General features: G+C 43.1%; 1 protein-coding gene across 3 annotated transcripts; it reads left to right on the plus strand.

The window, feature by feature from the left end:
- Positions 1-1055: 1055 nt before the first annotated feature.
- On the plus strand, positions 1056-12927 carry LOC137534696 (gastrula zinc finger protein XlCGF57.1-like). Of its 3 annotated transcripts, XM_068256309.1 has the most exons (9): positions 1056-1152; positions 3092-3211; positions 3789-3956; positions 4037-4160; positions 4271-4368; positions 4911-5030; positions 6380-6509; positions 8750-9076; positions 11439-12927. In XM_068256309.1, exons 1-9 carry the CDS (start codon positions 1108-1110, stop codon positions 11945-11947), a joined length of 1641 nt encoding a protein of 546 aa, XP_068112410.1. In that variant the 5' UTR covers positions 1056-1107; the 3' UTR covers positions 11948-12927. The 3 variants fall into 3 exon arrangements, with proteins under 3 accessions (XP_068112410.1, XP_068112412.1, XP_068112411.1); XM_068256311.1 differs by lacking the exon at positions 8750-9076; XM_068256310.1 differs by lacking the exon at positions 1056-1152 and having other exon boundaries at positions 3140-3211; positions 3700-3956.
- Positions 12928-18297: the final 5370 nt, after the last annotated feature.

Raw genomic sequence — 18297 nt, forward strand, 5'->3', positions numbered from 1 at the left:
TGGCAGTAAATCTGACAGAAAATCTCATCCTGTGTACCTAGCATTATGTTAAGGTACATAGACTTCAGATGTGGCTTAACACAATGGACAGCTGTTTAGTCTACAACATCCATGTCAAACTCAACCCCCTCGGCCAAATCTGTCCCTCAGAGCCACTTCTATGGAAAATCGATCGGAAATCTGTCCTTCAGAACCATTACATTTGCCCATCCCCCCCTTCCAAGTAGTTTCCCCACTTTGCATTATGTTTGGCCCTCTCTAGACCACCAGGAAAGCTATATTGGAGGTGTAGCCCTAGAACACCAGGGAAGCCATATGGGGGAGGTAGGGCAAAGCACTAAACACTAGGGAACTGTAAAGAGGAGGGTGGGGGCCACTAGACACCAGTGAAATGTATAGAGGAGGGAAGAGGACCACTAGGGTTGGAGTGGAGCCATTAGACACTAAAGAACTTTATAAAGGAGGAAGGTGGCCAGTAGACATTGAGGCTGGCCCGCGACTAGGTCCCAGTGTTCCATTTCAGCCCACTTTGTATTTGAGTATGACACCCATGGTCTACAACAATATGATGGACAACACATGCTGCTTTAGCTACGACAATACCATAATATTTCACAATCCTATCTAGGGGCATAACACTTTCCCTGGCCCCCCTGAAGATAGCCCTGTGCACAACCCCTCCTCCCCCCGCCCTCTCACTGCTGTCATAAATTTAGGGCTGATGCATATTGGGTTGGGAGGAGAAACATCTTGGGACGCACATTAGAATTCGGTTTGTTTGTTTTTCTTTTATCTCAAATATACTTAGTTTAATAGGGGAGGGAAATTGCGGCACAAAAACCTTGGAAACTGTACTTACACGTTAAGAAGTGTAGTACTGTAATATGGATGGATGGAATAACCTGTACAACATAATTCGGTAACGCAGTACAGTACAAGGCAGTAGTGTTGTCCGGATCATGAACGATTCGGATCTTTGATCCGAATCTATTTAATGAGTCGATCATCCGAATCATCAAAATGAACGATTCGGATCGCAAAAGGGGCGGGGCCAGGAGCGACACGCCCCCTCTCAGCGGGCAGCGGGGTCCTGGAAGCAGAGCCGAGATGGATCGCTCTGTTGGAAGGGAGGCAGCCTTGCCGGGACAGCAGGTAGATAAGAGAGAGGGGACATGGGTGCCACTGCCAGATATGTGTAGAGCACACATACTGGCTGCAACGTGCTGCCCATTACAGGCTGTCTGTTCCATAGTGCTGCACAGTGATCACATGGGAAGCTTTTGGCTCAGCACAGCTCAGTAACTTTGCAGGCACTGTGATTGCAGCGCAAAATGATCCTCCTCCACTCGGCACTAAACAGCTGCACTTATCTTCTGGGAATGCTTTCCTTCACTGTGTGACGTTTGCATGGAAAGTACACAGATGAGCATATAGGTGAAATAAATACATGTAAAGCATATAATTGCAGCATGTGGGTATTGTGTGCACAAACATTTCTGCTCTCTGCTCGTCCCTCCTCCCTTCTCTGTCCACTCCCTGCCCTCTGTCCATCTTCTCCCCTTCTCTCTGTGTGTCCACCCCCCTCCCCTTCTCCTGTCCACAGCAGGGAAAGACCTGTCCTGCTAGTCATCTCACCCCGAATGCTTCGGTAGTAAAATGATCCGAGATTCGGATCAAAGATCCGGATCTTTTCAATGATCCGATTCGAATCATCCGGATCATTGAAAAGATCCGAACTTCCCATCTCTACAAGGCAGTGTAATGATGCCTGCAGTTCCTCAATTCTCCACAAGATGGTAATCTCACATAAATAAAGTAGAAGGCACAGATGGAAAGCCATAGAGTTGGAGAAAGTAGAGAGGAGACATTTCTGAGACTGGCAGCAGAACAGGTTAATATTATTTTTATTTTGTATTCATCATTATTATTTATTTTTATATTATACCCACTAAACCCTCCTGTATTACATCCCCTTCACCAGAAGATATTGCTACATATGTAGAGGAGAATACATTTGTGGATTTAATATAATACATTTTTTCTATATCATTTATGATATATTTTGTCCTCCAGTGTTGTACAGTGGAGGAAACATAGCTCCCAACTGTCCTTCTTTCGGAGGGACAGTCCCCCTTTGGTAGCCCTGTCCCTCTTTCCTCCTTATTTGTCCCTATTTCTATGTAAATATATATATATATATATATATATATATATATATATATATATATATATATATATATATATATATATATATATATATATATATATATATATATATATAATATTTTTTTTTTTTTTTTTTTTTTTTTCTATTAAAAATGTGTTTAATTGACTAAACTTTATGCCCATCCTTTTCCTTTCAATTGATATATTACTAATTTTAAAGTGTTAACATGAAGGAAAATGAAGCAGGATAGAAAGGAGCAGTATGGTTTGAATTATAAAACAGCATATTTTCTTATGAAATCTTTATGGTATGCATGACTAGGGTTGTGATGGGGGCGTGGTCTTTCCAAGCCCATCGGGCGGCACCTGAGTCATTTTTGGTTTGGGCCATATACAGTTTTTTTTCCAAACCTCTCCTTGACCCTAACTACATGCTTTTTTGTTCTGAAGAGCGATCAAACTAATCAGGACAAACACATTGCACAGGGAGGTCAGTCCCTCAGCACTCAAGCCTTTTATTGCCGTTGCCATTTGGGAGTACCTTTTTTTATTGCATTTATCTCCATTATTGGGTGTGACCTACTACACTATAATAGGCTCCTGGTTTCTCCTGTGTTTTTTTCCTCTCTGGTCCAGTCTCCAGCGAGCTGCCCTAAACTTTACTTTGCAGACACACTTTAGGCACAGGAATCAAGATGATTCAGTAGATCTGGATGTACGAAACAGCCAATGACTTATTAAAGATGGAGGTAATGAAGGAAAGCCATTGATCACTAAGGTGCCCTGGTAAATTGTTTGCAATCTAGTAGTCTAAGTTCAGGAACATTATTTTAAATTCATTATGTACATGCAAGGTGTACAGCACGTGTATTAAATTTCCATCCCAACATAGCTCAGGGTCCATCAGCCTATTATTTCTGTACAGGGAAGAGCTTCCTGTATAGATCACATGATCGCATCACTGAAGATGGAGGAGGACCAGAGTCACGTGACTGAGAGGATACTAAACCTCACCCTGGAGATCATCTACTTGCTGACTGGAGAGGTGAGGAGGATTATGAGAGTGTCGCATAGAGCTAATCCTGATTTTACCTAAAGGAAACCTGAGAGATAAAAAATATACATACCTGGGGCTTCCTAAAGCCCCCTTCAGGCTGATTGGTCCTTCAATCTCTCCCCAGGTCGCCTGGATCCTCCACTAGGGGGTCTGTTAAATCTGCCAATTGAGACGTACTGCGCATGCGCGGTTCGGCTGCTCAAGCGCCTACCATCACTCTCCCATCACCGAGAGAGCTCTGAGCCTGCACAGTACTATTAATGTGAGGGCGCAGAACTCTTCTATCTGCGGGAGTTCGACAGGGATGCGCATGCTACCGGACTGTGCCTGCACCGACTGGCCCCGATTGTGGGAATTACTAGGCTACTTAGTGAAAGATCCAGGCAGTCTGGGAGTATGGTGAGGGATCGTTCAGCGTGAAGGGGGCTTTAGGAAGCCCCAGGTATGTATAATTTTTTTTATTTTTCTTGTCTCAGGTACACTTTAATAACACACCTAACTGGAGAGTTGTGGAGGATTATGGGAATGTACATGGTGACTTTAGTTACTGGATGTTATTACACAGGATTATGAAGTGGTGAGGAAGACATCTTGTGAGCTATTCAACTCTACCAGCCATCTCCTTGTCTCTTCACCCATCATTGTGCTCTCACCTCACTGCCTGACACATGAGAGAAAAAACAAGAAGATTCTCAAAGTCATCCACAAGATGATTGAGCTGCTGATGGGAGAGGTGAGCGGTGTTGAGAATTATGGAATCCAGTAACACCAATAGCTGGTTCTGCATGGTGACTGCATCATTGTGTGTGTCAGGTTCCTATAAGGTATCAGGATGTCTCTATCTATTTCTCCATGGAGGAGTGGCAGTATTTAAAAGGACACAAGGATCTCTATAAGGATATTATGATGGAGAATCAGCCGCCCCATACATCATCGGGTAAGAGGAGACTTTAATTTCTTGTAATTGAGAAAGCAGTACGGAGGGCCCCTATCATCTGATAAATGCATAGAAATAATACAATTACTCATTGTGTGTGTTTCTTACAGTTGGATTCAGTAACAGAATCCCACCAGAGGGAAGTACAGGTCCTCTTTATTTCAAGGATTGTACACAGAAAGATCACACCACATTCCACCATTATCAGGTGGGGTCTAAAACTCAAATGGGTCCTAAAAAATTCCTATCTAAGATAATCCTCCACAAGTCTGAGACTTTTCAATATGACCAATGTAAGACTGAGGAAGCAGGTGGAGATAAATTATATATGAAAGTACAAATTTTATTAATGACCAAAATACAAACACATATATATGTAAATCTATTTAAATTGACCAGAACACACCGGTGGGCCACCATGTCTGGGCCAGATGGAAAAATGTGGGGGATCCCCCAAGAAAAAGTATATAATGATAGTGCGCAATCTATCAAATATCTTAATACAAAAAAAGGAGGAAGCAACTTCTAGCAAGTAACATTGAAAAAAAGACCTTTGAGGAAAAAATGTTTCATTGGTTTTAACGGCCAGGAATTTAGGACCTAAATGGAAAAAGGCATCCTAGTAAGGAAGCACAGGTCTAAAACTCAACTCAAAAATGACTCCAAACTGTATAAGAGGATGATCTGTTGTGTACTATCAGTATCCACACCCTAAACTTGATTTCCATCTTTCTTTTTGTTGTTGCTTAGAGTGAAGAACTTAACAGTGTGAACATTAATAACAGCGTGGAAGAGATGTACATAAGGAGTGATCATCTGTCTTCCACGGATTGTATACAGGAAGATCACACCATCCCCCATCATTTTCAGGTAGGTGGAGCTGGGGGTGTAGCTCTACCTTCAGCCTGCTTTCACAGTAAGGGCCTTTTTCCACTAGCCTGCGATTTGCGATTTGCTTCTGATCGCAAATCGCAAGGTACATTAAACTAATGGAAAGTCTAACGCGGCTTAAGCCACTAGAACGCACAGTATGCTGCACTTCAAAAGAACGTGCAGCGTTACTTTGTAACGCAACGTGGGAACTGTGAACAGCCCACTGATTTTTCATTACTGTGCGGTGGGGTGCATTACAGGCTGCACTAACGTGTGCCTGTAACATAAGGGCCTTTTTCCACTAGCCTACGATTTGCGATTTGATTCTGATCGCAAATCGCAAGGTACATTAAACTAATGGAAACTGCAGCAGCAATTTCCATTAGTGCGATCCGATTGCGATGCGATTTTGGTCAAATCGCAATCGTCGTCCTGCCGCGTTTTGTATGCGATTGAGCTGTACTATAATGAGTATAGTAGCTCAATCGCAATCGCATGGTGGAAATTGAAATGCAATCGCGTTTTAATTTCCACCATGCGATTGCGATTGAGTTACTATACTCATTATAGTACAGCTTAATCGCATACAAAACGCGGCAGGATGGCGATTGAGCTTTGACCAAAATCGCATCGCAATCGGATCGCACTAATGGAAATTGCTGCTGCAGTTTCCATTAGTTTATGTACCTTGCGATTTGCGATCAGAATCAAATCGCAAATCGTAGGCTAGTGGAAAAAGGCCCTTATGTTACAGGCACACGTTAGTGCAGCCTGTAATGCACCCCACCGCACAGTAATGAAAAATCAGTGGGCTGTTCACAGTTCCCACGTTGCGTTACAAAGTAACGCTGCACGTTCTTTTGAAGTGCAGCATACTGTGCGTTCTAGTGGCTTAAGCCGCGTTAGACTGTTTGCACATGCTCAGTATGGGTGAATTTTTTTTTATATGGGCGGAGAGGAGGCGGGGGGAGTCCGCTACGTAGCCAGGCACATGGATGGCTACTTATTTTTCACTGCACTTCCAGTGTTTACTGGAGCGGCCGCTGATTGGCTGGTAGGACCACGTGATGCGGAGAGCTCCGCTCACGTGGTCTCCGCAGCTTATCCGACAGAACAGGCGCACCAAGAGCTGCTTTTAACGCGGCTCTTGGTATCGTCCTCCTCCACCACCACCACCAGGCGTTGCGTTAGGGGCCCGTTATGCGACCTATAACGTCCCCTAAACGCAACGTCCTGGTGAGAAAGCAGCCTTGATCTATATGAAATTACGTATATTTTATGTGTGCTATCAGTAAATTAGTGCTCAAATCATAAAGCTGTTGATTTGTATCATGTTGTGGGCTCAGGGTGAAGAACTGATCAAGTTGAAAGTAGCCAGTAAAAAGGAAGAAGAAGAGACATATGTGAGGGATGATCAATTGTCTATGGAGGAGGGTGAACTGAAGGTGGAATGTGAATTAGAAATGACATTTTCAGGTGCATTCATTTTTCCTTACTTGTTTCTACATTTATTGATGGTATCACCGTAACTACCATTTATAGACAGTTTAATTAACTGAATTTAACAAAATCCTTTGCTCTCCATTCTAGCTGTAGTGAACATTTTTACAGGAAATAATCTCTGGCCACATAATTATATGGCTGTTGGCTTGCAAAATGTTATTCTGTAGTGTTACTTCATCTGTGTGTCTGTTATATAATTCCTTATAGAGTGTTATCCTCAAAGAAAAAATTGTATCTGTACCACATAAAGCATCCTTCATTCAAGACAAGACTAGTGAAAAACAATCATAAGGTACCTTTATGCCCCAGGTAGCCCCCCAGTATAGGGAGCTATTGGACATCCCCAGGCCCATCTCCATTCCTCAGTATAACATCATGTTCCCAACAAATGTGGAGGAGATACTGTACACCATATGATATGCCCATCTCCATTCCTCAGTATAACATCATAGTACCAACAAATGAGGAGGAGATACTGTATACCATATGAAAGGCCCATCTCCATTCCTCAGTATAACATCATACTACCAACAAATGAGGAGGAGATACTGTACACCATATGAAAGGCCCATCTCCATTCCTCAGTATAACATTATAGTACCAACAAATGAGGAGGAGATGCTGTACACCATATGAAAGGTCCATCTCCATTCCTCAGTATAACATCATAGTACCAACAAATGAGGAGGAGATACTGTACACCATATGAAAGGTCCATCTCCATTCCTCAGTATAACATCATAGTACCAACAAATGAGGAGGAGATACTGTACACCATATGAAAGGCCCATCTCCATTCCTCAGCATAACATCATCATACCAACAAATGAGGAGGAGATACTGTACACCATATGAAAGGTCCATCTCCATTCCTCAGTATAACATCATAGTTCCAACACATGAGGAGGAGATACTGTACACCATGTGTAAGGCCCATCTCCATTCCTCAGTATAACATCATAGTACCAACAAATGAGGAGGAGATACTGTACACCATATGAAAGGCCCATCTCCATTCCTCAGTATAACATCATAGTACCAACAAATGAGGAGGAGATACTGTACCCCATATGAAAGGCCCATCTCCATTCCTCAGTATAACATCATAGTACCAACAAATGAGGAGGAGATACTGTACACCATATGAAAGGTCCATCTCCATTCCTCAGTATAACATTATAGTACCAACAAATGAGGAGGAGATACTGTACACCATATGAAAGGCCCATCTCCATTCCTCAGTATAACATCATAGTACCAACAAATGAGGAGGAGATACTGTACACCATATGAAAGGCCCATCTCCATTCCTCAGTATAACATCATAGTACCAACAAATGAGGAGGAGATACTGTACACCATATGAAACGCCCATCCATTTTGCATACATCTACACACCCTCCACATGCTTTCACTCCTCACCCCAGTCATTTGGCCTGTCAGAAAATCCCTGGAAATGTGCAACTAATAGAGTATCCAGTGATGCTTTTTAGTGCTCTTTGGTGGACTCAGAAATTACTAAATCATATTTAACTACAGATATAGTTTACTTCCTTCTATGTTGTCCAGGGTTTTCCAGACCTGTAGAAGCTTATATCATCAGGATTTATACATGGTTCAGTTTTCCAAAAATCCCTTGTTGTTATGTAACACAATTACAGGAATATGTCAGTTCATTTAGAATACCCATGTCTTTCATAACAGATGACTCGGAGGCCGGAGTAACTCAGCACAACATGTTATATTATATCAAAGTTGCAAGGCTGAAGAATTTAGCTTCATGCAGAATTCTGCAGCTATAAAGCCTGATTCACAAAGCGGTGCTAACAGTTAGCACGCTGGTGAAAAGCCCTTTATCATGCCTCAGTTTAGGCATGATAAGTTTAGGTGTGATAAGTTTAGGCGTGATAAGTTTAAGCGCCAACTGGGTTAGCACCGCAATGCACAGCTGATCAAAAGTTTTGCGCTAGCAAAGTCTGGTGCCCTTCGCATAAAGTTTAATGGCGCTGCTTTGCGTGCAGGACTTTGCAAGTGATCTAAACTTATCATGCCTAAACTTATCACGCCTAAACTTATCACGCCTAAACTGGCTCTTCACCAACGCGGTGCAATGGTTATCATGCCTAAAGTCTCTAACTGGGTTAGCACCGCTTTGTGAATCAGGCCCATAGACTCTGTTTCTTTTATTATTGATTATGGACCTTACTATATAGGAAGCTCATCGGATCCTTCTATTCCTGAGGAATCCTCTGGCAGATCACCTCCTTTGACTCCAAATATCTGTCCAAGATCTCACACCATCGATAGATCAAAAGATGGAACTAATCCTGAGGAATCTGCTTCCAGTAAATCCCGTATTGTCAGTCAGGGATCACAGAAGGGACTTCCTTGTTCTGAAAGTTATAAATACTTTAAAGGGAATTTACCTCTTATTTTTCACCCGAGAAATTGCACAGAAGAGTTTTTATTTCCAGGATCAGAGTGTGGAAAAGGTTATTCACAGAACAAGGATCCCATCCTGCACAGGAGAGCACACACAGGTAATTATCCATGTTTCTTTCGCATAAACTGTTTTTCTTGAAGGGAACATGAGGTGAGAGGGATATGGAGGTGGCTATGTTTATTTCCTTTTAAACAATGCACATTGCCTGGCTGTCCTGCTGATCCTCTGCCTCTAATACTTTAAGCTGTTAAATTATTTGTATTGCGGTCCTAGGGACTTTTAAAGGATACTGCCAAGCAACACATAAAAAAAAGATCCACTTACCTGGGGCTTCCTCCAGCCCATGGCAGCGGTCCTGTGCCCTCGCCGCAGCTCCGGTGGCTCCCGGTCTCCTCCACTGGCGAAGCCAACCTCGCCAGGTTGGGTTCCGGGTCGGCTTCTTCAGCGCTCCACGCACGGGTCACGTGGTTTCCCCAGCACCATTAGGACGGTACTGCGCAGGGGCTGGAGGAAGCGCAAGATAAGTGGATCTTTTTTTTTTTTGTGTTACTTGGACGTATCCTTTAAGGAGATAACTTCTATCAAGATATGTATAAATTTAGTCATAGATCGTTTGTTTATTATGTGACAAAGTTAATTTTGTTTCAACATATTAAAATAATACAGTATTATATTAATAGTATATTGCATAGAATGATAATAGCTGTTTGCCCGCACGCCAGTCTCATGTGGTTGCTCTACACACCACCAATACGACTTTACTGGATGGGGTCACTTCGTTGACATATTGTAGCTTGGAAACATTCTTATATATCTAATATTACACCATTGGAGAAAATGTATAGAATCTAATCTTTTTCCAAACTTGTTGTGGGATTCCCTGGGTTTCACAAATAGATAGTGGGCTCTAATATATATAAAACACTGCTTCAGACTACATGTATTGTACTATATATTATTAGTCACCACTAAATAGTGTAAATTAGGGTACACTTATCATCACACCCCGCTGAGACTGATCACCTCTCCTGAGGAAGTGAACTGTATTCGCAAAACGCATTGAGCTGAGTGTTTGGCCCCACCCTCATTATATTGGGTTTCTTTATCTATGCTAAGTCTCGACTTTACTGTATAGAGTGTTTGAGACTAATTATCATTTTATGCAAATAGTAATGTAATTAATTGAAGATATATCTTATGGGCTAAGTGGTATCTAAGGCTCATATCAATGTATTATTTGAAATGTGTACTATATTTGTGCTTGTCCTTTTAATATGTTTAACATTTTTACATAATGAACTCATGATCTATGACTAAATTCATACCTACCTTGATATAAGTTATCCTCTTAAAAGTCCTTAGAACCACAATACAATTCATTTAACAGATCACAATATGGGATGTGGGAAATATTTGTAAATGTTTTTTTATTAATCCTATCTATGTGTCATTCTAATACTTTTAGCCACAGGCCATCAACAAGCATGTAGATCGGATGTCTCTGATTGGATTAGCCTGAGTTTATTTCTTGTGTGTGACTCAGACACTTCTAATACCAGAAACCTCAGCAGGACTGCCAGGTAACTGATATTGTTTAAAGAGAGACTGAAGCGAGTATAAAACTCGCTTCAGCTCTTATATTCAGCAGGGGCATGTGTGCCCCTGCTAAAACTCCGATATCCCGCGGCTAAACGGGGGTTCCTTACCCCCCAAATCCCCTCGTCTACTCACGGGGATCTCTTACTGTTTGAGGCAGGGCTAAGGCACGCAGCTCTGCCTCACACGCGTCTATCAGCGCGTATCTCTGCCTCTTCCCCGCTCCTCTCAGTCTTCCTTTGCTGAGAGGGGCGGGGGAGAGGCGGCGAGACTGCAGCCGTTAGCCCTGCCTCAACAGCAGCAAAATCTAAGACCAAGTTGGTCGTTGATTTTGCAGGGGGGGATTTGGGGGGTAAGGGACCCCCGTTCAGCCGCGGAATAGCGGCGTTTTAGCAGGGGCACACATGCCCCTGCTGAATATAAGCTCTGAAGCGAGATTTATTCTCGCTTCAGAGTCTCTTTAAATGGAAATAAATATGGCAGCCACAATATCCTTCTCACTTCAGGTATATTTAAACGTCAGAGGAGTCATACATGTGGTCATTCTTCTCCAGGTTCAGAGTGTAGGAAATGTTTTACTGACGGGACACACATGTAATAGTAATGGTAGTCACTTCTGAGCCTCCTTTCTTTTACTAAAGAGTGTGGATAAGGTTTGAGTCGTAAAGTGCACATTCATACACACCAGGCATGTCATATAGAAGAGAGTCCTTTTTATGTGTACAGAGTGTGGAAATGTTTCAGGTAGAAAGGAGACTTTACTAGACATCAACAGTTTCATATAGGCAAGCTTAGTGTTTTTTTTTATTTACATTTTAAAACATCCAAAAAGTAATTTATTTGCATTCTTTTTTCATGTTCAGATTCTGGACAATATAACGTCCAAAAAGAAGAAACGATAAAACGCCATAAAAGTCACGCTGTGCAGCGCCAGTTTTCATGTTCAGAGTGCGGGAGATCTTTTACCCAGAAGTCAAAACTTATTCGGCATGAAAGGATTCACACAGGGGAGCGGCCTTTCTCCTGTTTGCAATGTGGAAAATCTTTCGCTCAGAAATCAGATCTCTATCGACACCAGAGAGTGCACATGGGCAAACGTCCTTACTTGTGTTCCGAGTGTGGGAAAGGTTTTACACAGAGAGGAGCCCTTCTAACTCACCAGAGAAGACACACAGATGAGCGGCCTTTTCTGTGTTCAGAGTGTGGGAAAGGTTTCATAAGCAAAGGATCCCTCCTGACCCATCAGAGGACTCACACAGGCGAACGGCCTTTTCTGTGTTCAGTGTGTGGGAAATGTTTCACCATGAAAGGAGCCCTTTGCAGGCATCAGAGAATTCATGCACGTGTGTTTACCTTTTCAAGTACTGAGTGAGGCAAAAGCTTTCGCAGGAAAGGAAACCTTGCCTGTCACCAGAGAATGAAGTGCCATGCACTGAAGGGAATTGCGCAGGAGAATGCATGACTGACAAAGGATATATGTGTTGCAACATTTTTTCTTTCAAGAGGGCTTTAAAAAGGGCTTGTATGCTTTCCTTGCATTGAAGGGCATCCGCGGCTATAATTATTAGGTAGTTCCCAGGAGAGTTGATCCAGGGATTTATCTGACTGCCAGCTGGAGTCGGGAAGTAATTTTTCCCTTTTAAGGCTAATTGGCCCAGGCCTTGTAAGGTTTTTCGCCTTCCCCTGGATCAACTGGGATATGTGCAGGTCCAGGGTGGTGTTTCTTTTATTTATGTATTTATTTATTATATTTTTTTTCTCTGGTTGGACTTGACTGACAGATGTCTTTTTTCAACCAAACTAACTATGTAACTATGTATAAGAATTCATTATAAAGCAAATTAAAGCAAACCTGAAGTGAAAATAAACTTATGAGATAATGAATTGTATGTGTAGTACAGCTAAGAAATAGAACATTAGTAGCGAAGAAAAGAGTCTCATATTGCTTTCCAGTAAAGGAAGAGTTAAAAAAAACTTCAGTTGTTATCTGTGCAAAAGAGCTTCTCTGAGCTCTTGTACCCAACTTCGGTCCGAGACAGTCCTGTTTTCTGAAACATTTAAACAGCCAAGAAACAGTGAGAGACAGCTTGAGATAAGGTTTTACAGCAGGGACGTTAAAATGGTCATTATTTCTGCTTTTTTTTTTATAGCTTAAAAGACAGAGTGTGGTTTTAAAACTGCAAATACGATGGTATGGTGCAATGTTATAAAAAAAGGCCCGAAACAATTGTCAAGTCTGTGCTGACTGCAATAAACCAAGATACTGCATTGAAACAACAGTGTGCTAACCTTACTTTCATTCTGCATTGACGTTCGTTGGGTGAGCTGGCTTAGCACCCAAGGTTAAGCACCCAAGACCACAGGTAAGGTGTGCATAAAACTCTGTAAAAGAATGGCAGTGATTTGCTTAGGCCAGACATTTTCTCAGTTGCATCTGCTGCTGTTCTGTACCTACACTAACCCCGTACCATGCATAACACTGCTTATAGACATCCCGTGTGTCATTCCATGTTGGGAACATTCATGAAGCTTCTTAAAGAGAATCTGTACTCTAATATTCTTACACTAAAAAGCATACCATTCTATTCCTTATTTTCTTCTGTGCCCCTCTGTGCTGTTTCTGCCACTCTCTGCTGCAATCCTGGCTTGTAATTCTGCTGCAATCCTGGCTTGTAATTAACAGTTTTAGGCAGTGTTTACAAACAAACTAACCAGCTCCTAATAGGTTCACATATACAGAGTGTGTGAGTCATTCAGTGTGCAGGGGGCCTGCAGAGGGTGTGTATCGCTTCTATCCAATGACAAGCAGCCCTGCACATTCCACACATTCCACACATTCAAAGCCTTAGCCCGACAAACGAGACAGAGGAAAGATACATTGATTTATTACAGAGACAGTGCAGTTAGGAAAGACTGCAGTAAGCCCCAGCACATTAGAACAGGCATAGGAACTTATAGGATAGAAGAACTAAGGCTGAAAAAATTGTTACAGAGTCTCTTTAAAGGAAACCTAAAGTGAACGAAATGTGCCCAGTTTAACTTACCTGTGGCTTCTTCCAGCTCCATATAGTCCTTCCGGTCTCTTTGCCATCATTAGGCTCTTCCGTTCAGTAGCTGTGCCCTCTGAAAGCTGCATGCATGGCCCAGGCCTCCTGGATCGCACTTCCATGGCCAAGAGCATTCTTTGCTTGTGCAGTGCATAAAAATTGCAACTGTGAATGTGGTGAATGCTCCCATTGAGGAGGTGCCGGGCCACGCATTCATAGTAGCTCATGACTGGCTGAGTTGAACAGCTTTCGAAGGGGCACATCTGTTGAATGGAATGGAGCTGAATGAGGGGGAGGGGCCAGAAGGACTGCAGAGGGACTTTAAGAAGCCCCAGGTAAGTTAAACTGGACACATTCCTTTCACTTTAGGTTACCTTAACGTACATCTGAAAACGTTTCCTGGGAACATCATTTAAGTCAATGGGTGATGCAGGAAATGTGAATACATTGGCACAGTTAGTTGGGACCTCAGTTGATTGGTCTCTGAGGAGGCGAGCAGCGCTCGCGAAACGGATGTCATGCCGCAATCACCCTGTCTGTAACGCTTATGTGTGCTGGGAAGAAATTAAATGGTCTTATGTTGACTGCAAACTCATCTGGTGCCCAGAAACTTTCTTCTTCTGGTTTGGTCAAGTAATGTTTTATGCTCCGGAGGCACATTGAGTCACCATCGTTACCCAGACTGCTGCCAAGTTCAGCATCTAGTGCCGACCTCTTTTACCTTCTCCTGTTTGCCTAGCCAATTTGTATGAGTATGAACAGTTATTGCTCATGTATGTTGTGTGAGCGCTCTCTGTGAGAGGGTAAGAGCCCTGATGCTTTCTCCCGATGAGCAGAGATTGTCAGCGGCATGCTAATGATTCCAACTTCCATGCAAACATACTGGAAATTGTATACAGCTTGGAGTTGTGCCACTCGGAACTGACAGCAAGTGCATTACATGTGGATGCCTGTGGGGAGTATAATGCCTACAGAGGAGGCACTCAGTAGGCATAAATGTGCGTTTCATAGTGTAGAGTCCACACCTTATGTTACGGTTGCAAAATCTGGAGCACCTCCTCCACCAATGAAACCTGATGCACAGGATGGCTGCTTGCAGTGCTATACCAGCTACAGGTAGGTCGTGGTCACAGGGAAACTCTATGGACAGACAAACTGCCTTAAAGTGAACCTGAAGTGAGGATACTTGCTTCAGGTTAGATACTTACCTGAGTAGAGGACACTAGAGGCTTCCTGTTCCCTTTGTGCAGTTAGTTGTTCCTGCGCCGTGCCCAGTCAAACTTTATCGACCTACTAGGCTGAATAGTACTTTGGTAGTCTTCAGGGAGACTTCAGAAATACTCACATCCCAGAGTACTTCCAAAGATGAGCGCATCTGTACTGTGCATGCGCGAGCCTGAGCTCAAGTGCGCAGTGCGGAGGCATTCATCTTCAGAAGTACCTGAGGATGTGAGAGGCTCCCTAAAGACTACCGAAGCGCTAGCAGATGAGAAGCTTTAACTGGGGAAGGCGCAGGAGTGATGGGCAGCACAGAAGAACGGGAAGGCTCTGTAGTATAAGGTAAGCATCAAACCAGAAGTGAGTTTCTTCACCTCAGGTCTGCTTTAAACAAAGCACTGAAGTCTTTCGCAAACTAAGATTTCTGGGGCCTGATGCACAAAACTCTGGTAATATTACCGGTACTAACACCAGCAGAGTACCGAGTGTTGAGCTATTAGCCCGACCTGCAGTACATGGGTAACAAGAGCATTGCTATGGTAACACGCTGTACAATACTTGCTTAATGAGTATTACCATAGCATCACTCCTGTTACCCATGTACTGCAGATCCAGATTCATGCATCAGGCCCCCATCTGAAATAATTTTAGCCTCACAGTTTTATTTTTGTCAGTGAAAACAGCTATTGTTGGTATGAACACCTTGAGCTGGACTATTCCCATTGATCCTTTTACACTTTATGCATTTTAATGTGTTGTGTTACAGCATGCTTTTTTACATATGCCAAAATGGGATGCAACTCAACTCAATGCATTAAGTGTAAAAAGGCCCTAAAGGACACCTGAAGTGAGAGTGATCTGGAGGCTGCCATATTTATTTCCTTTTAAACAACACAAATTGCCTGACAGTCCTGCTGATCATCTTCCTCCAATACCATAGCCATAGACCCTGAACAAGCATGCAGATCAGATGTCCATGACAAATCTGACAAGATTAGCTGCATGCGCTTTTAGGTGTGTGATTCAGACACTACTGCAGCCAGAATGATCAGCAGGGCTGCCAGGCAGCGGGTATTTATTTCTACGAGCTCTTTTACACTTGCGTTGAGTTGCGTCGCTTGCGTCCCATTTTGGCATATTATTATTATTATTTTATTATTATTATTTAGTATTTATATAGCGCCGACATATTACGCAGCGCTGTACAGTGTATATATATATATATCTTGTCACTAACTGTCCCTCAAAGGAGCTCACAATCTAAATCCCTACCATTGCCATATGTCTATATTATGAAGTGTAAGTACTGTAGTCTAGGGCCAATTTTAGAGGGAGCCAATCAACTTATCTGTATGTTTTTGGAATGTGGGAGGAAACCGGAGTGCCCGGAGGAAACCCATGCAGACACAGAGAGAACATACAAACTCTTTGCAGATAGTGCCCTGGCTGGGATTCGAACCAGGGACCCAGCGCTGCAAGGCGAGAGAGCTAACCACTACGCCACTGTGCTGCCCACGCCACTGTGCTGCATATTCAAAAAGCATGCCGCCATCTAATGCAACGCGCCGCAACTCAGCGTAACTCAATGCAATAAAATGTAAGAGGGTCTTAAAAGGAAATGAATATGGCTGTCACCATATCCCACTCACTTCAGGTGTCCTTTAGGGCCCTTTTACAATTGCGTTGAGTTGCATCGTGTTACATTGCATGCCATTTTGGCATCTGTAAAAAAGCATGCTGTAACGCAACTCAACGCAACGCATTAAAACGCATTGGGCTCGATTCACAAAGCGGTGCTAACTCAGTTAGAGACTTTAGGTGTGATAACCATTGCACCACGCTGGTGGAAAGCCAGTTTAGGCGTGATAAGTTTAGATCGCGCGCAAAGTCCCGCACGCAAAGCAGTGCCATTAAACTCTATGCGAAGTGCACCAGACTTTGCTTGCGCCAAACTTTTAATCAGCTGTGCACTGCGGTGCTAACCCAGTTGGTGCTTAAACTTTTCACGCCTAAACTTTTCACGCCTAAACTTATCACACCTAAACTGAGTTTAGGCGTGATAAGGGGCTTTTCACCAGCGTGCTAACTGTTAGCACCGCTTTGTGAATCAAGCCCATTAGGTGTAAAAAAGGCCCTGAAAGCAATGGTTGATATATACAGTGGGTAGAGTCACCTGCTTATTATCCTAGAACATATGCACACTGTTCAATGCCGGCGGCTGTGCGAATTACAGCAATTCATGGCACCTGTGTTGCTCTTCGCTGCAGAGCTGCCCTCAGTAACGTTTAATGAAACATCGCTGTGCTGCAGGCTAAAATCCAAACAGCAGTGCATACGTGGAAATGTCAAAGAGTGCTGTACATTCATTGTCCGATTTCCTCGCACTTTCACAGTACGTTTCTGAAATCCGCACAGCAACGTCTAAGTGTGCACAAGATGTTAAAGCGCAACTGAAGCGAAAATTTTAATTAAAAATAGTGGATGGTCGAGGCTTCTCCAATCCTCCTTCACCTCACCATTCCATTGCTGGGTTCCTTTAAACATAATTGACAAGGGCTTGTTGAAAAAGCTTCCATCTGAGTATGAGCCTCTAAACTGGGCATGCCCCAGTAAGGTCAGTACATGCCCAGTCGAACAAAGCCACTTGAGCACATCTTTTTTCCTCTGTGCGCAAGAGCTTTAATCTACTGGGCATCCACAGAGCTTACTTGCATCTGCCAGTACAGGCAAGCTTGTACTACTCAGATGGGAATGCAGACACAGGAAGAATAGGGTCCTGGTCAGCAGCGGTGGGCTAGAGGAGGAAGCCTTTGGACCATCCAGAGCAGGCTTTCTCAACCAGGGTTCCTTGAGGACTCTGCAGGGGTTCCTTGGCATTTTACCCCATCGTGGGGGAAGTATAATAGAGCACATTATAATAGGTAGTACTGTAACAAGAAGCACTAAATTGGGGCATCAGGAGACGGTATAATGAGTGGCAGTGCAATGGGGGTAGTGAAATAAACAGCCACACATACTTTTAAAGGCGTACGTACGAAAAGGGCGTCGGGAAAAAAGGGCGCGTGGTATAAACGTTAAATGGAAATATCGTTTATAGAAATATTGTGTAGAATTTCGTTTAGAAATAGTGTTTTAAGAATTTATAAATCACTAAATAATGTGTATGAGATCCGCAATTCTTAAAACGTTAATCTTCCCTGTTTGTAAAGTGAAACTTATATTTACGTTTATTAAAAACCCTCCCTGTACCTATCCCTAACCCCTAGACCCCCTGTTGGTGCCTAAACCTAAAACCCTATTGGTGCCTAAACCTAAGACCCCCCTGTTGGTGCCTAAACCTAAGACCCCCCAGTTGGTGCCTAAACCTAAGACCCCCCAGTTGGTGCCTAAACCTAAGACCCCCCTGTTGGTGCCTAAACCTAAGACCCCCCTGTTGGTGCCTAAACCTAAGACCCCC

This window comes from Hyperolius riggenbachi, chromosome 10 (genome assembly GCF_040937935.1).
Source record: "Hyperolius riggenbachi isolate aHypRig1 chromosome 10, aHypRig1.pri, whole genome shotgun sequence".
NCBI lineage: Eukaryota > Metazoa > Chordata > Amphibia > Anura > Hyperoliidae > Hyperolius > Hyperolius riggenbachi.

Excerpts from the sequence above, each read along its gene's own strand:
- LOC137534696 (XM_068256309.1), top strand. The coding sequence starts at position 1,108 with ATGGATCGCTCTGTTGGAAGGGAGGCAGCCTTGCCGGGACAGCAG. Across the intron at positions 3,957-4,036 it reads TTGAGCTGCTGATGGGAGAG|GTTCCTATAAGGTATCAGGA; the intron begins GTGAGCGGTGTT and ends TGTGTGTGTCAG. Across the intron at positions 5,031-6,379 it reads CCATCCCCCATCATTTTCAG|GGTGAAGAACTGATCAAGTT; the intron begins GTAGGTGGAGCT and ends TTGTGGGCTCAG.